General features: G+C 44.5%; 1 protein-coding gene across 1 annotated transcript in view; it reads left to right on the top strand.

The window, feature by feature from the left end:
- The window catches only part of PLG (plasminogen), a 43,800-nt gene that overhangs the window by 13,593 nt on the left and 4,517 nt on the right, over window positions 1-25,690 (top strand). The window contains exons 6-17 of the mRNA XM_060617041.3: window positions 1,331-1,451; window positions 2,929-3,047; window positions 4,219-4,381; window positions 5,073-5,218; window positions 8,827-8,992; window positions 14,573-14,754; window positions 16,420-16,568; window positions 18,357-18,450; window positions 20,639-20,759; window positions 22,160-22,234; window positions 22,851-22,991; window positions 24,657-24,763. Of these exons, the coding sequence (XP_060473024.1) occupies window positions 1,331-1,451; window positions 2,929-3,047; window positions 4,219-4,381; window positions 5,073-5,218; window positions 8,827-8,992; window positions 14,573-14,754; window positions 16,420-16,568; window positions 18,357-18,450; window positions 20,639-20,759; window positions 22,160-22,234; window positions 22,851-22,991; window positions 24,657-24,763 (1,584 nt within the window). The remainder of the gene's footprint in view (window positions 1-1,330; window positions 1,452-2,928; window positions 3,048-4,218; window positions 4,382-5,072; window positions 5,219-8,826; window positions 8,993-14,572; window positions 14,755-16,419; window positions 16,569-18,356; window positions 18,451-20,638; window positions 20,760-22,159; window positions 22,235-22,850; window positions 22,992-24,656; window positions 24,764-25,690) is intronic.

The following is a 25,690-nucleotide window of genomic DNA, read 5'->3' as shown; positions in this document are numbered from 1 at the left end:
ATGCCTTACTGGTATATGGTGTCGTGAGGTCATTTGGCCCTTAAATGACATGAAAGCATCAGTTTTGTATCAAGTCCGCCTCTGGTTTCGTTATCATTCCGTAAAAATTAAAATCATGGATTCTTCCACTGCACCATGTTATTCCAATAATTCCAAAAAGAAAGAAAGAAAGAAAATGTAAATGGGAGGAAAAAAAAAAAAGAACTCCAGACCAAAGTTTCAGTTTTTAAATAATGTAGGAGTGCAAAAAACAACCAGTCTTGCTTCTCAGTACAAGAGTGCCCCCCCACCCCCAACCCCGTCTTATCCGCAGGGGATACGTTCCAAGCCCCACTGTGGATACCTGAAACTGTAGACAGTACAGAACCCTGTGTATACTGTCTTTTTCCCTGTACCTACATACAATAAAGTTTAATTATAAATAAGGCATAGTAAGAGATGAACAACAATAAGTGATAATAAAGGGGAGTGATTATGACAAAGGGGAGTGATTATGACAATACACTATACACACACAATAACTGTAATCAAAGTTACGTGAATGCGGCCTCCCCACCTCCATATCTTATTGTACCATATCCTCCCTTCTGGTGGTGGCGTGAGATGATAACATGCCTACAAGATGAGACGCAGCAAGGGGAAATGTCGTAGGCATTGTGATGTAACCTTGGGCTACTGTCGACCCTCTGACGATAGGTCAGATCATCTGCTTCCGGGCTGCGGTTCACCACAGATAACTGAAGCACAGAAGACAAAGCCACGGATAAGGAGGGGCTACTGCTATAATATAAAAAGAGAAGCCCTGTCACTTTAGGTGAATATTGGTCTCCGGGGAGGCCTTGAGCACCAACAAAAACTCAAGCACTAAAATCCAACTCACTGGCAGTCATCCACGTGATCAGAATAACTTCCTAGAAATTTCTAAAGACTGTTATTGAAATGAAGACATCAAGTATTTAAAAATCTTCGTAGAGAACTTATAGATTTCTGAGGATTCGTGCACCTTCTCCCCATACCCTTCCCACCCACCAAGGGCCAGTGGATCCCAGTTTGAGGAACAGGGCGTTACGGAATTTCTGGACGTGGTCATGAGTATAATAGTTGAGGGGGTATTGACCGAAATCATGAATTTTACTCTTTGGAAGAGAGAATGACGTTTTAAAGTGTATTAGAAGAGTGCTTGCAGCAATTTCATTGTCAAGTGATTGTTGGAAAATGCAAATGAACAAGTAGCAAGTGGTATTTGAGGCATTGCTACTTTTTACTCTTTTTTGATTCCTCCATTTCCGTTTCTTCCTTCATTCCTTTCCTCCTTCTCCATTCTGCCCAGATGAATGTATGCACTGCAGTGGAGAAAACTATGAGGGCAAAATTTCCAAGACCATCTCTGGAATCGAATGCCAGTCCTGGAACTCTCAAACCCCACATGCTCACGGATATATTCCTTCCAAGTAAGTCTTACTGGAAAAGCAATTAGACGTTTACAACTCTACACCTCTAGGGAGCGTTTAATGTTATTTGGATGTTTTCGCATGCCTCAGGAAGAGAACACATCTGATGTTTTGAAAGTGTGTATTCTCCCGCACCATTGCAACTGAGGTATAATTTCTTGCTACTCAAAATGTGGGGCAGAGAGGAGTGATATCATCTGAGAGTTGGTTGGAAATGGAGAATCTCTGACCCTCTGAATCTGAATTTGCATTATAGCCAGATTCCTGGCTGATTCATACGCACATTGAATTGTGAGAAATACAGATACATCTCACTTGTGTATTTTCCAAGTATTTCCCTCCTCTCTTTATTCCTTTCCTTTTCCTTTATACTGATGAGATTCAAAGCTTCCTAATGTATGATCTACGGACGGGTCTTAGGGATTGTGAATCCCCCATCGTTTTATGTGTATTTATATCAGTGCATTTTTCCGGGGTGAGGATTTTCAACTTCCACCAGAGTTTCAAAGGGGATCATGAATTTATAATAGGAATAAGAATCCATGATCTGGAAAGTAATGACGATTCCTAGAGTAAGGTTTTCTGGGTCTTCCTTCTCACACTAATTGTACTGGAAAATGCCTCGTAATGGGCCTTATAAAACTCATAGGAAATGGGACTAAGCCACGGATTTCACTGTGGCTCACAACTCCCCTGAATTTCTATACATCCCATTCCACAGGGCTCGCTTGAAACACAGCCGTTGTCATTTGCCTTCAAAGGAGAAATACGGGAAAGGCCTCAAGGCCCAGACTGGATAAATTCACTTTCCAGAGACTAGAAGAGGCTTGTTTAAGCCACTGCTGGTTGTGCTCTACCTCCTGACTGAATATTCACAGCTTCAGACAGGGACGTGAAATAAGCCCAAATGGCCACAGGCTTGCCGTGCATCTCATAGTCTCCGTCACTAGGTCCCTGCTGAGGTCCCTGGGACACTATTTGGCCAAGTGCTTCAGGAGTATACCTTCTCCCTTCCAGTTTCTATAAGCTTAAAGGCTAACAGGACCGGAACCTGGTAGACCAGAAGGACCATTCCTTTAAGTTATGAAGATGCCAACTTCTTGACTATCCCTGGTCAAGATGACCATCCCTGGTCTTAGATGACCATCCCTGGTCAGTGAGTTCTTAGTATTTTAAAATGGCTATCATTTGCAGCTGAATAGCTGGAGTTTGCCTACATTAATTTTCCAGATGGCCCAAATGATGAAGGCCTGTGATTTTTGCATATATACACTGTTAGAAAAACAGCCCTTGGAATAGTGAGCTAATCTTTCTAATGAGATAGTTACCTCTTTGAGGACAGCTCTCATCCAGTCATTTCCTTGGGTGCCTGACTGTGCCTAGCACACAGCAGATGCTCAATATTGGCTCATTTGAAGGGATTCTCACCCATAAATGTAAATGCTCGGTGCTATTAAAATCCTTCTTACCCCTTCAGATTTCCAAACAAGAACCTGAAGATGAATTACTGCCGTAACCCTGATGGGGAGCCCCGCCCGTGGTGCTTCACCACAGATCCCAACAAACGCTGGGAATTCTGTGACATCCCGCGCTGTAGTAAGTATGGCTCCTGCCCAGCCCTCAGGGATCCTCACCTGTTATGCCCTGGAGATAGAAACAAACAAACAAAACAAAACAAGCAAACAACAACAAACAAACAAACAAAAACAAACGGAAACCTTGCATCAGGCTCGAGCGCTGTGCCTAAAACGTGCCTTATAGGTCCCGTGGGATATAATTGCTCTTTTAAAACAATTTATTGATGACTGTAGGTAATTGATCAGAGCTTCTACTGATTATGTTTTCGTTGTTGTTTTTCTTGCCTCTTCCAAGTACAGTTCAATGCAGGTTTGGGGGAAGTATCTCTGCTATCCTACTTTTCTCTAGTGCACAAGGGCAACAGACCCATGCTTTCTGATACATGGATTTCAAATTAATCCGGGTTCCTCGTGACTGTTGCTTTGTAAACAAAGCGATCTCTCTGGATGTGCAGTTTTTCAGTAAGCCAGACTTGTGAGAGAGCAGCAGAAAGATAGTGTTCAGGGGAAGACTTGGCAGGAATGACTTGGAAGAAACAATTTTATGTTTTCCTTCTGTGAGAACCTGTAACAGAGGACTAAACATTTAGACAAGGACAGTCATCAAAGGTTAAAGAAGATGCAGGAGACCTTGATGGTGGCTTCCTGTTCTTTGATGTCACAATCGTGCTTTGGGACTCTGAAGGTTATCAGGTGCTCCCCTTTATGAATATCAATTATTTTGTCATCTTTTTTTTTTCCTCTCAAGAATTTCTTGATTTCTGTATGCATGCGCTTTTCCTTGGAGGTAATTTTTGCCTTCTTTCAGTGGGCTCCTTGTTGTTTGGCTTTATGGAATGCTGGGTGTTCTCCAGTTATGTTTACTCAGTGAATAATTTATTCATTGCAAAGGAAGTTGTATCATTGGCATATGTGACTCTTACCATGAATGATGAACTGAGCAGAGAAAATATAGAAAGAAGCATCCACTCCAAGGGTCTTGTCTTGGGAAGAGTTCCTCATTAGATGATCTAATAAACTCTACCAAGTCAACTTCTTTTGAAAATGATGGACAATTTTCAAATGCCAGATTCCAAGAGAGGATGAGCCAAAGACAGGCTGATTCTCCCTGTCTCCATCCCTCCTACAATATCCATCTGTGCAGTCTTTATTTTTAAAATACTCATAGTAATTTATTACCTCCATTCAAGCAACACCACCCCCAACTTCTGGTCCAACGTATGAGTGTCTGAAAGGCAAAGGTGAAAACTACCGAGGGAAGGTGTCCCTCACCGTATCTGGACATACTTGTCAGCGCTGGAGCGAACAGACCCCTCACAAGCACAACAGGACCCCTGAAAACTTCCCTTGCAAGTAAGTCCGCCTCTGGTCTCAATCCCTGTCTGCTGAATGGAATGTGAAATCCCACTGACTTGGCCTTGGCTTTGTTACTAGAGGAACCAACATTAAAGCATTCTCGAATGAGAACTGGCCAAGTCATACACAAGGAAGTGAAATTTCACACTGCCTTTCCTCTAACACTCGTTCTTTAAGTGTGGTTCCCCAGACCAGCAGCACTGGCATCATCAGAATTTGTTCCAAATGCCGATTCTTGAGCCCTGTCCAGATCCACTAGATCAGAAACTCGGAAGTGGGTCCCGACAACGTATTTTGGAAAGCTCCCCACTAAACGCACAGAAAGGTTTGAGAACACTTAAATTCTACAGCTATGATGTATCCTTCTTGAGGCAGAAACGGTCTGGAAAATACCCACTGTGTTTTCCACATTGAGCATAGCACCCAGCCCACAGCAAAAGACCTATTTTGCTTCACTATCCACAGTTGAGGCGTATAGTCCCATCATTTGCCAGTGAGAAGCATCGGTGCCATAATTCTGCGGGTCCTGCGGAATCCCTCTGTGCTTAAGTTTCCGCCTGTTACTTGATTTGTGTCATTCTGGAGAATTAGCTGGGTGCATCCCCAATATCACCATCAACAAGCATGCATGCACCATTATTTATTGAGCCTTTTTGAAAACCTGGATTCCCAATCACTTCTTTTTCAGAAATTTGGATGAAAACTACTGTCGCAACCCTGATGGAGAAACAACTCCGTGGTGCTATACGACCAACAGCGAAGTGAGGTGGGAATACTGTCAGATCCCGTCCTGTGAGTCCTCGCCACTGTCCTCAGAACATTTGGACACCCCAGGTAAGGAAGGGGAATGAGAGCTTACCGAGGGCCCCGAGGCATTCTGGGTTTTTCCACTTCAGTGGGGCCACAGGACACAGTAGCTTTGTTTATAGTTTCCTTCTGCTCTGTTCAGAGAGCATGCTGTATGATTTCAATGATTTTGAATTTGTTGAGGCTTGTTTTAAGGTCGAGAATATGCTTGTCTTGGTGAATGTGCCCCGTGCTCTTGAAAAGCAGGTAGCTCTGCTGTTGTCGGGTAGTGTTCTACGAAGGCCAGTTAGGACGGGTGGGTTAGTGTTGTTTCGCTCTTCTGAATCCTTCCTAATTTTTGTTTTTATCTCTGTTCTATAGATTTCTGAGAGATGAATGGTGATGTCTCCAACTTGAGCTATGGATTCGTCCATATCTTCTTGGTCTTGTGTTTGCTTTATCCATTCTGGAACTCTTTGTTAGGCATATATACATTTAGGATTGTTATGTCTTCTTGAAGAAATGACCCATTCATCATTATGTAATGCCTCCCCTTAACTTTGGAAAGACTGCCCGCTTCAGTCTGCTTTCACTTGTAGGAACACAGCCCTTACAGCTCCATTTTCACTATTGTTTGTATGATACCTCTTTTCTCTCAGCCTTTTAACTGAGATGTTTAGCATTTGCATTTAATGTAATTGCTTTATTTTTATTCTTATTTATTTTTCATTTTTTAAATGTTTTTATTTGCTTTTGAGAGAGAGAGAGAGAGAGAGAGAGAGAGAGATCAGGGGAAGGGCAGAGAGAGAGGGAGACACAGAATCTGAGGCAGGCTCCAGGCTCCGAGCTGTCAGCCCAGAGCCTGACACAGGGCTTGGACTCATGATCCGTGAGATCATGACCTGAGCCGAAGTCGGACGCTTCACCAACCGAGCCACCCAGGTGCCCCTAATATAATTGTTAATATGGTTGGATTTAAAAGTTGTTTCTACTTGTCCTGTTTGATTTTTGTTATTTTTTTCAATCTTCCTCTGCCTCTGTGTTCACTCAATATTTTTGGTTCTCTTTTATCACCGCTACGTGCTTATTAGTTAAACCAATTTTAATGTTTTTACTAGTTTTTTCCAATATCTACAATGTCCATCTCTAACTTATCACATTCCACCTTCAAATGATATTAGTCTCCTATATTTGAAATGCCAGAATCTTAGAACACTGTATTTCCACTTCCTCCCTGCAGTGTCGTGCTACCTTTCCCAAAGGGCTTACTTCTACTATGTTATAAATCTCACAATATATTGATACTATTTTTGCCCGAATAGTCACCTTTCAAAGTGATTATAAATTAAAGTGCTTATGTTCTTCATTTCTTTTTGAAGATTCAAATTTCTATCTGGTATCATATTTCTTCTGTAAAAAAAAAACTTAACCTTTAACATTTTTTGTAGTACAGATCTGCTGCTAATGAAGTCTTTCAGCTTTTGTATGTCTTAAAAAGTCTCCATTTTGCCTTCAGTTGAAAAAATAATTTTGTTGGGTGTAGAATTCTAGGCTCATTTTTTTTTCTTTCACTACTTTCATGATATTCTGTTTAGAATAGCTTCTGACCAGAAATCTTATCTTTGTTCCTAAGTATTTCATACTTCCTTTTTCTCTGGCTGCCTTCAAGATTTTGTCTCATCTTTGGTTTTCAGCAGTTTCATTGTGGTAGGTCCACATGTGTTGTCCATTTATTTACATCTTGTATCTATCCTGCTTGAGGTTCTCTGAGCTTCCTGTATGTGTGGATTGATGATTTTCGTCACTCTTATAAAATTCTCAGACATTATTATGAAAATATTTTTTTCCTGCTCTCTCTCTTTCTGTTTTCCTTTTTTAGACTCTAATTACCCTTTCATATTACCTGATACCTCTTATATATTCTTCTTTTCCCTTCCACTTTTTTCCTCTCTTTGTGTGTCAGTTTAGATGATTTCTTTTTTTTAAGTTTTAATTTATGTATTTGAGGGAGAATGACTGGGGGAGGGGCCGAGAGAGAGAAGGAGGACAGAGGATCTGAAGTGGGCTCTGTGCTCACAGCAGTGAGCCTGATGTGAGGCTCAAACTCGTGAACTGTGAGATGATGATCTGAGCCCAAGTGAGACACTTAACCATCTGAACCACCAGGAGCCCCAGTTTAGATCATTTCTATTAACCTATTTTCAAGTTCTCTGATTCTCTTTTCAGTTGTGTCTAGTCTGCAGATCAGCCCATCAAAGGAATTCTTCGTCTCTAATATCATGTTTTTTAAATTTCTATCATTTGCATTTTATCCTTTCTATCTCTGCTGAAATTCTTCACCTATTCATATATCTCGTTCACCTTTCCTATGAGATACTTCAGCGTATTCATCATAGCTACCTGACAATCTCTGATAGTCTGCTCTGGTCATCTCTGAGTCTGGCTCTATTAATTTCTTTATTACTGGCTTTTTTAGTGTGCCTTGTTATTTTTTATCAAATGTGGGACATTATGTGTAGAAGAATAGTAGCGATGGCAGTAAATAGTACTTACACTTTGAAATGGACACCCTCCTTCTGTAAGCAGCTTGTGTGGGTAACTGAGTCAATCTAATCAGAAGATGAACAGAATTTGAGTTGTCGTTTGCTGCTTTTGCTTTAAGCAGGTTTCACATTCCTCATATCCCCTTCACATTCCTTCACATTCCTTACAGTAAAGTTTGGGGGTGCTCAAGAGTTTTCTTAGGATTCCTAATCCGGTCTTAGTTTTTAGCAGTCACTACATGCTTGCATCACAGAGGGCTCTTGCTCTAAACCTGCTTTTAGTGACAGACTGCTATTTCTTGTTACTCAATGCTAAGCTTTTGGTGGAGGTAAGCATTCTCCACCTTCCTGATCTACCCTCACTCTTAGATGGACTCTGTGCACTTGGGCTTTAAACGTAGTGTTTTCTTAATGTTCTTGCTCCTTCTTTCCATGGAACTAAATTCCAACTTGTATCTGTGGTGGGTCTTAAGTGGAAGAGTACCAGACTTCTGCTCTGGGTCAATGAAGGATTCTGAGCACCGGAGAATTCCCTGTCCCTTTTCCAGGGGAATAGATCTTTGCCTCTATCCCTCCCTGAGAAACAGTGGACACTTTGCCTGCACTCTTGGGTGCAGAACGATTTCCTGCCCCATCTCCCATCAGATTAAGGCTTTGGCTTTGTATAAGCAAAAGGCCTGGGGAAACACACACACACACACACACACACACACACACACACACACACAAGGATTTCATTTCTGCCCCCACTGGAAGCCAGTCATCATGTGCAGCTTACACTATTGAATGTGCCTCTGGGCTCCTACCCATCTATTCTCATGAGCACCCAGTGGACATCCAAGAAAAAGAACTTGCACATGAGTGCAGTTTCCAAGTAAAGCACTCTGACCCATTTGTTTTTTCCTGAATTTTAAATTAAGTCTTTACAAAAGAAAGAACGTGATTGAAATTCTACAGTGTGACGGCTCTATTGTTTTGTTCACAAGTCCGTCTGACCGCCAGTGTGGAAAAGAAAGCAAAGCTAATTCCAAGAGACTGCTGCTCTGTTTGCATCATAAATTGCTTCCCATATCTCTGTTCTAGTCATTACTTAGTTGGTTTCTTCTATTTCAGTTTCACTACCACCTGAACAAACTCCTGTGGTCCAGGAGTGCTACCAAGGCAATGGACAGAGTTATCGAGGCACATCATCTACTACCATCACAGGAAAGAAGTGTCAACCTTGGTCATCTATGGTACCGCACCGACACATGAAGACCCCAGAACGCTACCCAGACGCGTATGTCTTGAATTTTAACCACGAGGGGAACGATAGCCAAGCTAAATTTCTGTTAGAAGGTCCGTGCTTTAAGCTAACTTCTTAGAACCAAATTTCTCTTTCACACCCTGGCTCCAGAACGTGAGGCAAAATGTCTGAGGCACCTCACCTTTGAGCAAAAGCTCTGGAAGTAGAGACGTTAGAAACTGGCTATCTTTCCTGAGTAGTTTTGTGAAAGAAAAGGAAGACGTATAGAGGTGTTACAGTCACACCAGCAGAAAGCTCAAGAGAGCACATGACCAAAAACTTAGAAACAGAACCATTCTATAACCCCTGCTAAAGATCAATGAAATCTTTCAACTGTGGAGTTTTATCATTCCAAACTGCAACTCTGAAGTGGACTTTGTGTTTATCATTGGATCACAAATATATATATATTCAAGTGTATATAACATGTAATATATATCTCTTAAGTTGTACTGACACTTGGCTCCTGAGCACAAGTGGTCTGCAGGGATAGGAGTTGCCAGGACATGAAGAGCGAAAGCAGAAGGGCAGATGAAAGTCAGGAAGTATACAGATACCAATAAGCAAAACAGGTAGAAGGACAAAAACAAGCATTTATGCTGTAAATGTTTAGAAAATGTAAGGAAAAACTACTTTCACATGATGGACGAAAGGTGCCACAGGCCTGAGAACTTTTAGAAAGGGAAATAAATTAGTAGGTAGTAAGTTAGTTATAGGATTACTGAAGCTGCAGGGATTTCGTAGGCTGGGGAATGATGAGGAAGGATCCACGAAGAGAAGGAGCTGAAAGAATATGCATAGATCTCCTTAAATCTTTGGCTGAATAAAAAGCTGCACCTGCACAGGGAAAGATTCCACAAAGTTGGCAGGACAAAGAACAACTACTGAAGAAAGAACAACTACCAGGGAGTGGTGAGATAAATCACACAGCATTGGGAGATTCTGTGTTCAGAGATTTGAGATCCTGACTAGCCAGAGAGGGGAGACCTCATGGGACACCGTGAACATTTAGTCAAGACTATAGAAAAGTCACACTTTAGGAGTAGACTTAGTGTATTCCTAAAATAAAGGCTATTCTAGAAACACCCAGCAAAGCCTAAAAGCAATCTTAAAAGGATCAAAATAATCTCTATGTAATTAACGACTTGCCACAAGTAAACTCAACTCTCTTCAGAAGAAAACAACCAAATCCAGTCACTCAGTAATGTGGCATCCAATAATGTCTGGCATAAATTTAAAAATAACCAGACATGCAAAGATCATTAAATGTAATCCAGAGCCAAGAGAAAAATCAGTCAATACAAGCAGACCCAGAAATAGATAGAACTGATGGAATCAGCAGACAGAAATTTTAAAAAGATATAATTGTGTTTAAGAATTTAAAGGAAAGTATGAATATAAAAGAGAAAAGTAGATATTCTAAAGATAAAGGAAAACTATAAAAGAACCAAATGGAAAAGGCAGGATTAAAAAGTATATATACATCAAATGAAAAGTACAGTGGATGACCTTACCATCAGGTTAGACATTACAGAAGAAAATGTTAGCTTGAAAACAATGCAGTAGAAGCTATACACCCTGAAGCACAAAGTCAAAAAAAAAAAAAAAAAAAAAAAAAAAGACTGAAAGAAAATAAAGGAAATAAGGATCTCTAGAAAAATATCAAAAGTTCCAATATATGTGTAAATCAAGTCCCAGAAAGAGAGGAAAGAGATATTGAAACAGAAAAATACTTGAAGTTATGATGGCTGAAATTTTTCCAAATATGAAGAAAATTATAAACTCATAGGTTTAAGAAGCTCAATGAATCATAAGTAGAATTTCAAAATTTTATCAAGTATTTAAGGAGAAAATACGGATCCTATATCATCTCTTACAGAAAACAGTGGAGGAGGGAATACTTATCAATTCAATTTGTGAGGCCCAAAAAACTGAGATACAAAAAGTAGACAAGAATATTGCTAGAAACTACAGAACATGATCTGTTGTGAACATAGACAAAAGACTTAACAAAAAATTAGTAATTTGAGTGCAGGATTGGTTTAACATTTGCAAACAACCAAACGAATCCAACGTGTCAACAGAATAAAAGTGATATATCATATGATGTTATCAATAGATGTAGAACAAAATTAGACAAAATTTAACATTCATATGATAAAAAAAGTTTTAGCAAACTGAGAATAGAAGGAAATGTCCTCAATTTGATCAAGGCCATCTACAAAAAACCTCCAGCTAATATATTAATGGGTAAAGATTAATGCTCTCTCTATAAGACTGGGGACAAGAAGAGGAAATAAAGAGGCTAAAGTTTAGAAAGGAATCAGTAAACCTATCTTTATTCACAGAAAACTTGATTAATAATACAGAGTCCTAAGGACAAAAATAAGTGAGCTTTTCAAAGTCGAAATATACAAAAGTATATACAATATCAATATTCAAAGAATCCATTGTATTTCTATACACCAGAAATAACCAATTGGAAAAGAAAGATTTTAAAACAATGTCACTGACGATGGCATCAAAAACAAAATATTTAATGATAAGTTTAACAAAGTGTGTACAAGAACTACATACTGCTTACTACAAAATGTTGAGAAAAATTTAAAAGATCTAAATATAGATATACTATGTTATGGATTACAAGAGTCAGTATCAATTCTCACCAAACTGATCTTTGGATTCAACCTACATTCAAGCAAAATTCCTGCAGCTTTTTTTTTTTTTGAAAAAGAGACAAAATCTGTAGGCAAGGGACCTAGAATCAGCAAAACAATCTATAGAAGAAGAACAAAGTTGGAAGACATACCCACCCTGATTTAAAGGTTTACTATAAAATACAGTAATCAAGACACAGTGGTAATGGCAGAAAGGTATACAAATAGAAAAAAGGACGGTCCAGAACCAGACCCACATACACATGGTCCATTGATTTTCGATATGACGGCAAAGCAAAGCAGTACAGAAGGGAAGTCTTTTCCAAAATCGTTCTCGAACAACTGGATATCCACGTGGAAAAACAAAACCAAACAACCCAAACCTTGACTCTTCTTACCTCAAATTAGAGAAAACTCTTAGACCTGAAGGTGCAGGCTAAAACCTAAGCTGAAATATAAAGCTTCCAGAATATTTTAATATCCTTAGGGAAGGGAAAAATTTTTTTAGACAGGACCTAAAAGGCAGAATAAAAGAAAAAAGAATGTATACTTTGGACTTTAACAAAGTGAAAACTCCTGCTCACCGAAAGTCATTGTTAAAAAAAAAAAAAAAAAGGTAAGTCACAGACTGAGAGAAAAATACTCTCAATTCATATATCTGCTGCATGGTTTATATCCAGAATATATACATATTCTTCCTACTTGCTAATACAGAAACAAACAACCTAATAAAAATGGACAGAGGAGTTCATTAGGCATTCCACAGGGAAGATACACAAACGGCCATTAAGTACCTAAAAAAATGCTCAACATCTTAGCCATCGAGGAAATAAGAATTGTAACCACAATAACCAATGGCAGTGGCTGTTATTGAAAAGAGGAAAGACCGACAACAATCAGTGGGGCCAAGGTTGCAGAACAACTCTACCCGCCGCCCCGTGTTCTGGGTAGAGTAGGAAATGTACAATCATTTCATGTGAAATCAGTCTGATATCCACATGCATCTACCCTACAGACTTGCAGTTCTATCCCTGAATTTTTACCTAGAGGAAATAAAAACACGAGTCCACAAAAATATCTACCAGAATATTCGTATCAGAGCAACTTTATTCATAATAGCCCCGAACTGGAAGCTGCTTCAGTGCCCAGCAATAAGAAAAGGAATCAGTAATTGGTGGTATATTCATACAATGGATATCATTCAACAATAAAAGGGAACAAGCCACCGATACTCTTAAATAGCTCAAAAAAATCATCCTGAGGAAAGAAGCCAGACACAGAAACGTACGTACCATGAGTCCGTTTTTATGAGATTCTGGAAGAGGCAAATCTGGTATGGTGATTTATGGTGAATTATGGTGAGAGAAATCAATAGTATTTCCTCCCCCAGAGGGGCAGCAGAGATACATTGAACGCTGACCCCGCTTTCTGGGGGGATGGGAATCCCGTATAATCCCGTATAATCCCGTGGGTTATACAGGTATATGTGGTCAACAAAACTCGTCAAACTCCCTTGAAGGTCTATGCATTTCGCTCTGTATTAAGTATACCTCGATTCTAAAGAAGAAAGAGATCAGGGCCCCATTTCAAAAGGTAGAACTTTCAACACATCCAGTTGCTTGAGGGCCTCTCTGAAGGGCTTCCTCGGATTGTTGGCCAGGCTCCGTGACAGTCACTTGCCTGTAGTGTCCACAGACATAGTGCTGGATTCCCATAATTCATAGTATGTTTCAGATTTTCTCAGCAGGTTGTGGGTCTGAACTCGAAAGAGGATTGCAAAGCTGAGAAATCCCAGAGGCTGGGGCAGTTTGGGGGGGGGGGGGGGAAGGGGGGCGGCAGGGACCACACTGCCCAGTGTTCCCAGGTTCCTCACCTGCTGTGCCTCTTTCCCAGTAGTCTCTGACTCTCCCGTAAGCCCTCAGCCCCACTGCTGCACCCTCACATCTCCTTTCACCCCCGCTTTAGCATCGTCTGCCTCCCTCCATCCTATGTGGCTGCAGCGAGGGAGTCCCCAGTCTGCCTGCCCCCACCCCTGCATTTCCCCAGAAGGCATCCTTTAGAAACACATTCTGCCTGGGAGCTAGTTTCCCAGGCGAGCTTTTCTTAAGTCTTTCAAAGCCCAAGCCCACGAGATCTACCTGAGAGGCTATTTACAGTATTTTCATGCTAAGTGCACAGCATTTTAGCAACATGGTGAACCGGTCGATGGAGGGGGCTGGCCTGGGAGTGTGGTCACAAGTCACTCCTCAGGGGAAATATTCAGTTCCTACTTACATAGCTCTGTGTATTCATAAGATAGAGATAGAGATATATTTGTATGTGCATAAGAAAAAAAAATCTAAAACATCTGCTTTAAAATCAGTATTGGTTATCCCTGGGGAAATGTATATAACATTCCCAGGGAAAGGAAGACATTCAGGTACTTTCTTTTACACACTTAGGTATTATCTGTTTTTATATGACGTGCATATAAACTATATTATTAAAGTAAAAATTATAAGCTATGGTTTAAAAACATTTTTTTAAGTTTATTTATTTTGAGAGAGATAGAGACGGCATGAGTGGGGAAGGGGGATAGAGAGAGAAAGAGTGAGAGACTCCCAAGCAGCCTCTGCCCAACACTGGGCTCTAACTCATGAAACCGCAAGAAAAGGTGACCTGAGCCAAAACCCAGAGTTGGGTGCTTAACTGACTGAGCCACCCGGGCGCCCCTATAAGCTGTGCTTTAAATGTACCCCGTTGTTTAGAAGTTGAGAACCATCTGTGCTTGTCACAATTATAATAGCAATTGGCACTGAGGTACAGGTACTGGAACGATTTCAAAGTCACTTACTATCAATCAGGCTGTTATAACAAAAGTCTGGGAGGGCCCCAGAAGATTCCCCACCTCTCACGCCCTGTATTGTGGACTCCACAGCGGCCTGACCATGAACTACTGCAGGAACCCAGACGCCGACAAGAGCCCCTGGTGTTACACCACCGACCCCAGTGTCCGCTGGGAATTCTGTAACCTGAAAAAATGTCCGGACAGAGAAGAGAGTGCCACCAAGTCCCCGACTGTTTCCCAGGTTCCGAGTGCAGAGGACCCTTCCGAGTCAGGTGAGAAGTCCGTGCCCTGACGTCCACACACCTGGGCATCGGGAGGACGCGAGGTGGGACGTCTCCTGGAAGGGCTTTATTGCTACAGGCAACTGAGCCCCGGCTGACGGTCGGCCACCGGAGGCCACAGCCGCTACTGCCCGTGTGACGTGGGTGGGCCACGTTTTAAGGACTTGCAAACCAATTGGTGGTGAGGGATGGATGAAATGTGAGCCCGAGGAGACTGAGGGGTTGACCATGGCAGCACTGGCCAGGATGGAATCTGCTGGAACACTCAACGCTCACCTCCTCCATGGGGAAGTAGAAATGATTAATTCGGTTTTGAATGTACTGAGTTAGGAGGGCTCGGAAGGCAGTTGGGTGAGGCTCCCTGACACAAACCTGGGAAGGTGGATATGTGGCTTGCGGGGTGCCTGGGCCCGAACACAGGGTTGTGATTGTCATCCGAGGAAAATAATCACCCTCCCCTGTGCTTCCCTGGCCCTGGGAGTGTATGTAGCTCTGAGCACTTAGCACCTACTTCTGGGCTTGTCTCCCCTCGGCCCCAGCATGGAGACTCAGGGGTCCAGGGCCCATCTGGCCACATTTAGGTAACTCAAACACCTCCAGAGGGTAATGATTAAAACGAGAACTTGGTTGGAAGTTGAGACCCCTCTCCTTGCTGAGATGGGCTTGGTTCCTCTGAAATGCTCACCTCCCGTTCCCTTGACCAGGCTGAGCACATCTCTCTTTCCTCTCTCTCGGTGACACCCTAGGCTCTGTGCCCGTCTGCATATCCCTCCTAGATAGTACTTGAGATGACCCCCCCATGGGTCTCCCACATGCCTGACTCACCTTTGGTGTGCGGGGTAACTCCCCTCCCCTGGTCCTGGCAAACACCGAGGTTCCAGGCTTCCCAGATGGCCCCCCTTCTTGGCAGAGAAGCTAGCTGGCCCAGCTTTCGTTTTTTGTATTTTCCAAATGGCCATCAGAGCACTGGTGCCCTGGGTCCCCCTATGGCATATGTATCATGTTCTCGGCGGGGGGGGGGGGGGTGTCTTGTGGAAGCTCCCTTTCCCGAGGCTTGAGTTGAAGATGGGCTTGAGGAAGAGGCCCCAAGTCATTTCTTTTTTTTTTTTAATTTTTTTTTATCTTTTATTTATTTTTGAGACAGAGAGAGACAGAGCACGAACAGGGGAGGGGCAGAGAGAGAGGGAGACACAGCCAAGTCATTTCTTTAGGAACCCTTTCACCGCAGAGGGTGGGAACTCACAGCACAGCTCCAGCCAAGATAGACTTGTTTATAAAATCCTTTTCAGTCCGCACTCTTTTTATCCACCCTTGATGAGAATGGGGTGCCCAAGGGTCGCCTGACGGCTCACAGAACTACCTGCGTCTTGTTAACCCTCCACGTGCTCAAACTCCCCTTGTTACGAAATTGACCTAGTGTCCTAGCCAAAATTCCCATGCTAACATCTTGGCTTGTGATGATTTCCCAGGCAGTAGCGTTTCCAGTAACATTTTAAAGTAGTCAGCGCTCACTGGGATTGTCAGCATTCCAGGGCCCTGAGAATGTGACCGCAGGATCTGTCGTCAGAGAATCCGCTCAGGCTGTATATCTTCCTTGCCATCCCGGAACCGCGCAGGACATATAACCCCCCCCCCCCCATTTTCTTTTCCCTACAGATTGCATGTTCGGGAATGGCAAAGGATACCGGGGCAAGAGGGCAACCACCGTTTCGGGCATCCCCTGCCAGGAGTGGGGAGCCCAGGAGCCCCACAGACACGGTATTTTCACTCCTGTGACAAATCCACAGTCAGGTCTGGAAAAAAACGTAAGCCACTTTGATTTGGACTCTATTTGGCCTTCTGCTGACCGATCTTTGCAAAGAGGATTGGTCCTGTGGTACAGCAAGGCAGCTGGACAGGTCCTCGGGGGCGGCAGAGAGGATTAGGAGAGACCTCAGGAACTCAGCCTCCGTGTAACCGGCATCAGCACGTGGCAACGACCCTTTCCAAGGGCAAGCGGACCTCTGGGCTTGTGGCCACTGGGCTCAGGCCCCTCACTTCGTCTGTGACCTTTAACATTGTGGGCTGTTTCTACTTTCTCTGCATTTGTCTTCTACGTTCTGGTGGTCAGGGGTGACTTTTGTGACATTTTAGTCAAATTTTTCTAGAAAAAAATGTGGATGGTCCATTAGGACTCCACGCGGTAGGATTTTTCCTAGTCTCACCCACTCTGTGGGGTGGTTTATGTGGGGGGTCTATACAGGACAGGAAAAGAAAGACATCGCCTTCCCGTGGCTTCACCCTGTTGGAATGTGCATGGTTGCCAAGAACAGTTTCTGGAACAAGAGCAGATGGGCGTCACTGGGGAGGACACCGCAGAGGTGAACCTAGGGATGAGTCAGTCGTGTCCCACGGTCCACTTTTGCTGCTGCTTGGTCTCTCAGAGGTCCGCTGACACAGGCTGCTGGAGGGGCGGCCCCTTTCTATCACCTCTACCCAGGGCACCTGGGGGGCTCAGCCAGTTGAGCGTCTGACTTTGGCTCAGGTCATGATCTCACAATTCGTGACTTTGAGCCCCACATCGGACCGGCTGCTGTCAGCGCAGAGCCCAAGTTGGATCTGCTATCCCCCTCTCTCTGCCCCTCCTCTGCTCATGCGTGCTCCCTCACTCTCAAAAATAAAATAAACATTGGGGCGCCTGGGTGGCTCAGTCGGTTAAGCGGCCGACTTCGGCTCAGGTCGTGATCTCACGGTCTGTGAGTTCGAGCCCCGCGTCGGGCTCTGTGCTGACAGCTCAGAGCCTGGAGCCTGTTTCAGATTCTGTGTCTCCCTGTCTCTGACCCTTCCCCGTTCATGCTCTGTCTCTCTCTGTCTCAAAAATAAAATAAAAAAAAAAAACGTTAAAAAAAAATAAAATAAACATTAAGGAAAACCTATAGCACCTCAGGGCGCCTGGGTGGCTCAGTCAGTTAAGCGTCCAACTTCAGCTCAGGTCATGATCTCACAGTTCGTGGGTCCGAGCCCCGCGTCAGGCTCTGTGCTGACAGCTCGGAGCGTGGAGACTGCTTCGGATTCCGTGTCTCCTTGTCGCTCTGCCCCTCCCCAACTTGTGCCCTATCTATGTCTCTCAAAAAATAAATAAATGTAAAAAGAAATTTTTTTTTAAAGAGAAAAACCTATAGCACCTCTCCCTTAGCCCCTCGGGGGTTCTATCCACTCACAGGGGGCTTGACCGATGGCAAACTGAGTCAGGAGCTTTATAATATCCTAAAAAAATAACCTTGCCCCCACTGCAAAAAACTAGGAACACCACCTTTTATCTTTTTTTTAAGCGTGTTTATTTTGAGAGAGTCAGAGAGATTGAGCGGGGGAGGGGCAGAGGGAGGGGGACTGAGGATCTGGAGTGGGCCATGGGCTGACAGCAGAGAGCCTGAGGCGGGGCTTGAACTCTTGAGCTGATAGATCATGACCTGAAGCGAAGTTGGACGCTTAACCGACTGAGCCACCCACGCGCCCCACTACGCAGCTTCTAACGACAGCAGTGAAATGTCTGTCTGAATACCTTCTCTGCCCTGCTGTGCCCAGCCCTCCATACACCTGCCTTTTGTTTTCAGTACTGCCGCAATCCCGATGGTGATGTCAATGGTCCTTGGTGCTACACGATGAGTCCAAGGAAACTTTTTGACTACTGTGATGTCCCTCAGTGTGGTAAGTTGCTTTCCTTTCTGGAAGGAGATGACTTCTCGGATAAATGCAGCATCATCTCCCCGATACAGATTTGCAAAAGGAAGGCTCTGAGCTGAGTACGTCGGGTGGGCTGCCCTCTCTTCATCCTGGGCCTCTTGAATCTGTCCTCCTGGTGGCCTCATTGGTCAGGGAGTCCCCTTCCCTGACACCTAAACAAAGTAAATACACCATCTTCGCAAAGAGCAAACTTAGAGGTGATCCGATCAGCTTCAGGATGGTCTCACTGAATTCTCCATGTCCCGCTTGGGCTGCCTGAAAAGCAAATTTAAGTCCAGTCCCCAGACAGGTGACTCTTCTCTTTCAGTGGCTGAGAAGTAAGAAAAAACATACGAACAACATGACCCAGCTAAGCATACCATGTACGTTGCAAACCTATAAACAGTCATCCTAAGAATTCAATGAGAAGTAATGTAGATTTTTACCAAGCCCCAAATCTCCTTTCTCCTCAGATTACTATTCATTACCCACACATTAGCCACATAACTTAGAGAAAGCTTGTCTGGATTCTTTCCTCATTTCCCTGAGGCTTTCCAGGGAGCCAGAAGCTTGGATCAGGGAAAGGAGAAAATTTGGCATAACAGATCCATGGGAAGGTCTGGAGAACAACGTAAGCCTCTTTGATTCGGACCCCGTGTCATTTCCTGCAGACCTGTCTTTGCACACAGAATTCGTGCCGGTTACAGAAAACCAGGCTGGACCTCCCCTTTGCTCGGCTTGGTTACATGTGATTGTGTCTGATTGTGTCTGATTGTGTCTGCCTGGTGGAGGGACTAGTGCTGGGGAGGGAGAAGCTCTGACTGCGGAATCACTGAAGACCAGCGTGCAGAGGCGGTTGGGGGCCAGTCGGGAGCACAGGTGAAGAGCACGGGAGCCACTTTGCCAGGCTTTGCACCTGGGGCCCTCCTGGGTAGAGCCGCGGGGTGGAAGGAGCGGCCAGGGTGACAGGCAAGTTTGCACTCGGCTGCTGTTATTCTGCTGTCTGGATTTGGGGGGAGTTTATAGCTGAATCTTCCTCGAGTGGGTGTTCTCTCTGTTCTGCAGAAGCTCTCTTGGTGGCCCCTTCATCTGGAAGTCTCTGAATGGGGTTACTGCCTTCCCTTCAGCGGGTCACTCCTGATCAGCCCTGCCCCTTCTGGAATACCTGGCCGCCTCTTACGGCCCAGGCTCTCCATGCTGGACAGGCCGCTTGCTTGGCAGGATGGCCTTTAAGTTGTCTTATCAGCATGACATTCCTGTCATGGGCTTCACAGCTGTGCCTGGGATGATGCTCCTCAATGCCCATGGAGGAGAAGTACAGTAACTTCACAGGTGCAGCCCTAGGCCACCACCAGATGCTCTGGTCTTTTGGAGGCTAGAGCTGTTTTAGGCATTAGTGGGTGGTACCAAGGAAGGAGCACTGCCCTTATTGCCTAGGGGGAAAGGTAGGAGGGAAATAGAGAATAGGGCAAGTGGCTGTAAGTCATCCCCAGGGCATTGGGTTAGTCTTTGGAAGCTTCTGGAAGCCCTGTCCCGAGGCTGGCTGAGAGATGTTTAGGACAGTTATCTTTGTTACATACAACTATACACACACACAGACACACACATGGGTATGTGTATGTACACAGAGTTTCACATCAAAAAAATACCCGTCATGCCTTTCAATGGACATGACAACTATGGTTTTCAGTAAACTTTATGTGGTTCAGATGGCACAGAGGAAGAAGAAGAAGAAGAAGGAGGAGGAGGAGGAGGAGGAGGAGGAGAAGGAGACAGAGAAGGAGAAAGAGGAAGAAGAAGAGGGAGATGATGATGGAGATGAGAACCTAGATAAATCACATCAAGTCAGAATAACATTTGTGTCATGGCGCCCTCAGCAAACTCTCACTGTAACACCTAACTCTGCTTAATCCCTCCCCCCAAAACAATACAAGAGCACTTACATTTTCCTGAAAGGAGAAGGTTCTGTGTTGTCTGCTGCCACTTTTGAAATCAAAGGGAAAAAAATATCCCAAAAGATGCTTATGACCTTGCTGTTCAGTTTGGGCTTCGAGATGTCAAAACCTTCGTGCTTTGGCCATGACCCATTGATCTCTCTGGAGTTGTGTGACACAATGGCTGCCTTTCATTTCGCTTCTTTAAATGTGACTCTCTTCTCCACTTTGTGCCACAGTGTCCGCTTCATTTGATTGTGGGAAGCCCCAGGTGGAGCCGAAGAAATGTCCTGGAAGGGTTGTAGGTGGATGTGTGGCCAACCCACATTCTTGGCCCTGGCAAGTCAGTCTTAGAACAAGGTAACAACATTTCCAGAAACGATTAGTTCCATTCTTCTATGTAAGCCCTGCAAAACCTTTCTCATTTCACACTGAATCCACAGAGCTTATCAGTACCTGCCTCTATATTCTTAGGAGGAAGGAAAACGACGAAAATAAAATTATATTTTTCTAGGTTCTCTACTTTGAAAATAGCCAGAATTGGAATATTTTCCTTGATCTGGGCATCTATCATCAAACTCTGCGGATGTAGTAATTTATACCAAATTCCGATATTTCTGGCAAAGTATTGGAGATGCCTGGAGGGTTTTTATCAATGTCTATTGTCTCTTTGGAAGACAAAGGGCAGGGAGTATTTTTAGAAATGTGTTACGTTGAGGGAGGCATGGGCAAAGTTATCTATAATCTTTGACCGATACCCTTTTTTTTTTTACACTTTTGTGAATTCTTGAATTTAATCAAAGGGTGCTCAGCCATTCATTCACAAGCACATCCCATGTCTTCACTCTAAGATAGTTCAGGAGCACCATAATTCAAGAGTGATCAGTTCTGGTCCTATGGAACCCAGAAGGTTTGGGTGACGGTTTCAGTGGCATGGGCTTTTAATAAGTTCGATTTTCCTGGAAGCCTCTTATAAAGCGCACGTGTGAAACAGGCTGATCTGTTTTCTGTGTTGCTCTGTCATCTTGTTTCGACACCAGGGCAACACTTCTGCATTCGGTTGTTGTTCTCAATTGCCTTCCTTCCCTGTACTTGGGAGATGCCACCACTAACCTCGACTTCAGTGTATTTCATTCTTTTGTTGAGTTGGCTTTTCTTCTCTTCACCTTATCATTTATTAACTCCTTGCTATACAAACCCTCACCTTTCACACATTTCAAGTTCTTTCTTTCCCCAACCATGCTGTGGTCTATTTCCTGACTGATTATTCGGGCACTTACAATTTGTATCCCTTTCATTACGATGGAGTGGCTGACACCCAAAGGGTACATATGAGCAGATTCCCACAAATTGCAGCTATTCGGGGTCACATTTGGTTCAGGCCTTGCATAGGTCTTGCCATAAAGAAATAAAAGAGGCCTCAAGGGTAGGACCTTTGGCCGGTCACTCCTGTTGGAATCCGGGGCCAACGAGTCTAAGCCACGGGTGTGGACTTCCTGTTGCAGCCCCATGGCTTTGCTCTCCTGTGGACCGGTTTTGCCTGGGTCTTCCCCTGCCAGCTAAAGTGTGGTGAGGATGAGACCTTCTGGAAAATACACTACTGAAGCACAACTCAAAAGTTCTTACCATCCCGATGATAGGCTGGTAGCCTTTTCCTATGGGAGCATCAACTTTGTTAAAATTGAGTGAATACTTCTTTCGAGCTTTCTGTAGAACATATCATCTGATTTGAACTAAAATTCTGGCAATTTTCCTTACAGATTTGGAAAGCACTTCTGTGGAGGGACTTTAATAGCCCCAGAGTGGGTGTTGACAGCTGCCCACTGCTTGGAGAGGTATGTCTGGGGAACATGAAGACTTGTCTTAAAAACTCTCTGCCTCTCTCCCCTTCTCCTTTCCTGATTTCCTCCCTCCTTTCTTTCTCTCTCTGCCCCTTCTTTTCTCCCTCTCTCCCTCCTTTCTTTCCTCCTTCCCTCCCTCTTTTCTCCATCCCTCCCTTCTTTTCTCCTTCCTTCCTTCCTTCCTTCCTTCCTTCCTTCCTTCCTTCTTTTTATGGCAGTGACACTAGGGACCAGGGAATGGATGTGAAGTTTGAATCAGAATTTCCAGGGCCACTGGATGAGAGAGAAGGGGAATATTTCTAGGGAGGGTGGGTATGTAGGCCTGGGTCCATGGTAGAACAGACCTCCTCACTGTGACAGACACGGGTCCTCCCAGGTTCTCCCGACATGGGTATCTGTCCATTCTTCTTCTGTGGTCAGGCCAAAAGCAGCTCGAGAACATTCCTTAGTGACCAGATTCAAGTAAACGGTGAGCTTCCTCTCTTGCCACTTGGAGGTCGCTGACTGTGGGTAGCGAGGTGGGGAGAAGACGCCATGTTTATGACTCAGAAGGCCACCTGATGAAGGGGCTGGCACATGACTTTGCTCCAAATGTCACCACCTTTCCTAGATCCTCAAGGCCTGCAGCGTATAAGGTCATCCTGGGCGCACACCGAGAAATAAATCTTGAAACGGATATTCAGGACATAGAGGTATCCAAGCTGTTCTTGGAGCCCACACGTGCAGATATCGCCTTGCTGAAGCTAAGCAGGTACTAACTCACCCTTGGTTTTCACCCCAAGATCAGGGATAACATTTGTTTATGCCCGGGTTTCATGAGCATAACAGAGTTGTGCGTATGTGTGTGTGTGTGGTGGGGGGAGACACCGTCTAGGACATGAAAGACACAAAGGCTTTGGGGAACAGAGAAAACCTGGGTTCGGTCCCATTCTGCCACACATTAGCTGTGCTCTTGAAAAAAGGCATCAGACAGATATCACAGGATTTCACTCATAGGTGGAATTTGAGAAACTTAACAGATGATCACAGGGGAAGGGGAAATAAGAAAAACAGAGAGGGAGGCAAACCCTAAGAGGCTCTTAAATACAGAGAACAAACTGAAGGTTGATGGGGGGTGGGAGGAAGGGAAAATGGGTGATGGGCATTGAGGAGGGCACTTGTTGGGATGAGCACTGGGTGTTGGATGTAAGTGATGAATCACAGGAATCTACTCCTGAAACCAAGACTACACTGTATGTTAACTAACTTGAGACTGATCATTAAAAAGAGGCACCAAGATTCGGTTTCCTTGTGTGGAAAAGGAGTGAGTTGAAATACGAAGTGCATGAAGCTCTCACTTAACCTTGGCCAGTCAGCTAACATACATCCATAATCAGAGAAGTATTCAATTCTTCCAGGTTGACCGTTCTCCTCTCAAAACAATACTTGTTTGGGCGAAACCAAACAAAATTACATGTTTCAAAGCACTTCAAAAGCTACAATATAGGGGCGCCTAGATGGCTCAGTGGGTTGAGCATCCGACTTTGGCTCAGGTCGTGATCTCGCAGTTTGTGAGTTCGAGCCCACGTGTCGCTCACTGCTATCCGTGTGGAGCCCACTTCAGATCCCCTGTCTCCCTCTCTCTGCCCCGCCCCCGCTTGGGCTCTCCCCCGCCCCAAGTAAATAGTTTCTTCAAAAAGCTACAATATAGACCCACACACAAACACATACACACACAATTCACAAATGCAAATTCCTCTTCCTCCTATGTTTTTGTTTTTGCTTTTGCTTTTTTTGGAGACAGAGAGAAAGGGAGTGCTTTTTTGGGAGAGAGAGAGAAAGAGAGGGTGAAAGTGAGTGAGGGGCAGAGAGCGAGTGGGAGAGAAGCAGGGCTCACCCGAAGCGGAGCTCATGTTTTTACCCAAAGCGGGGCTCAAGCTCACCTGAACGCGCGAACTGTGAGATCATGACCCGAGTCGAAGTCGGATGCTTAACCGATGGAGCCACCCAGACGCCCTTCCCTGTCTTTGGTTTTATTTTCCCTGTTGAAATAGAATTTTGTTAAGTCTGACGAAATGATAAACCTGCTTATGTTACTTAAAGTTAGTGATATTTGGAAGCTGGTGCCAATGGAGAAGGCTGATCGGACAGCTATTTTGAGAATAGGCGCATTTGGGCCGGGCAACAAGGCCCAGAGAACACACGTACCGTATCTGGTGGATTCTGGACAGCGTGGGATGAGCCAGGATGGGCCAGGCCAGCACCAGGAGAAAAGGTGTTTTCTGCATCGCACTGTGTCACTGGAGCAGGGAAATACCAGCTCAGAGGATTCTGGGGGCTTTGGGCCGATGCCATCTTGTTGTGAGTGACCAACAGAGGAGTGGCGCGAGAATCCTAACGAGGCAGTCCGATGTAACTTTTGATGTTTTTCTTTCAGATCTGCCATCATCACCTCCAAAGTGATCCCAGCTTGTCTGCCACCCCCAAATTATGTGGTTGCTGACCGGACATTATGTTACATCACTGGCTGGGGAGACACCCAAGGTGAGAGAAATTCCCAAACTCACACAAGGAATTGGTGTAGACCTATAGCCTACAGGAGAAAACGACCCTTTGTGCAAATTCCTACCACTTTTCCTGAGGGTCCACCCTTCCTGACTTTGTCTTGGTTCCCGCCTAAGTCTCCATAATTCATCGTCGAGGGACGTGGGCGAGGGACGGAGTAGTCCCTCTTGGGACTGAGTCTCTTGGCCCATACATGCAACGTTGATATCCCATCCCCAGGTAAGTAGGGTTTTGAAGTAGACCTAAACATTAAGGGTGTTTGATTATTCTTCGTGTGAAGTTAGCCACACTGAGCTCCCTAACATGGCACGACACAACAATAAAAATTGCCGTTAAGCTCATCTCCCCAGGTCCCCACATGCATTCGTAGGCGTGGAGAGGCTGTTGGTGGTGGGACAGACTGACAGCTGGGGGAAAGGAAGGAAGGTTCCAGCCGTACGGTGGCGTTCGGTGTTGGTCGATGGGGTGTGTGTGAAAGAGGAGATGCTTATGCAGGATCCTGTATCAGCACTCGTGCTGCATTTGGGGGGCCCCATCTTCTCTTGGCAGTAGGCCCTGAGAGGGATTATACTCGCCAGACTCGGGCCTCAAAACATTGTAAGAATGTCTTAGATCTCTGCCTCGCTTTCTCCAAGTGTTGGTGAGGGCTCCAGAATGGGGGTCAGGGGCTCCGGAGGGTAGATCTCGTTCTGCCGCTCGCTGGGCAAACTGGACAAATCACCTTGCCTCCTTGTACCACTTGGCCTGGAAGCCCTCACCTGTAAAACCCGCGTTTTCGAATTGTGTTTCACACAGTATTTTGTTATTAGCTTTCGTTTAAGCAAGGTTTTGTGGTTTTGGGGAAAAAAAGTTAAAAATGACTGGCCTTGGTCACTTCAAATCTGCCTTCCTTCTTTCTGCACTTTT

Source organism: Panthera onca, chromosome B2, assembly GCF_046562875.1.
Source record: "Panthera onca isolate mPanOnc1 chromosome B2, mPanOnc1 haplotype 2, whole genome shotgun sequence".
In the NCBI taxonomy this organism is placed as follows: Eukaryota; Metazoa; Chordata; class Mammalia; order Carnivora; family Felidae; genus Panthera; species Panthera onca.
This window is presented reverse-complemented; position numbering and strand designations above follow the sequence as displayed.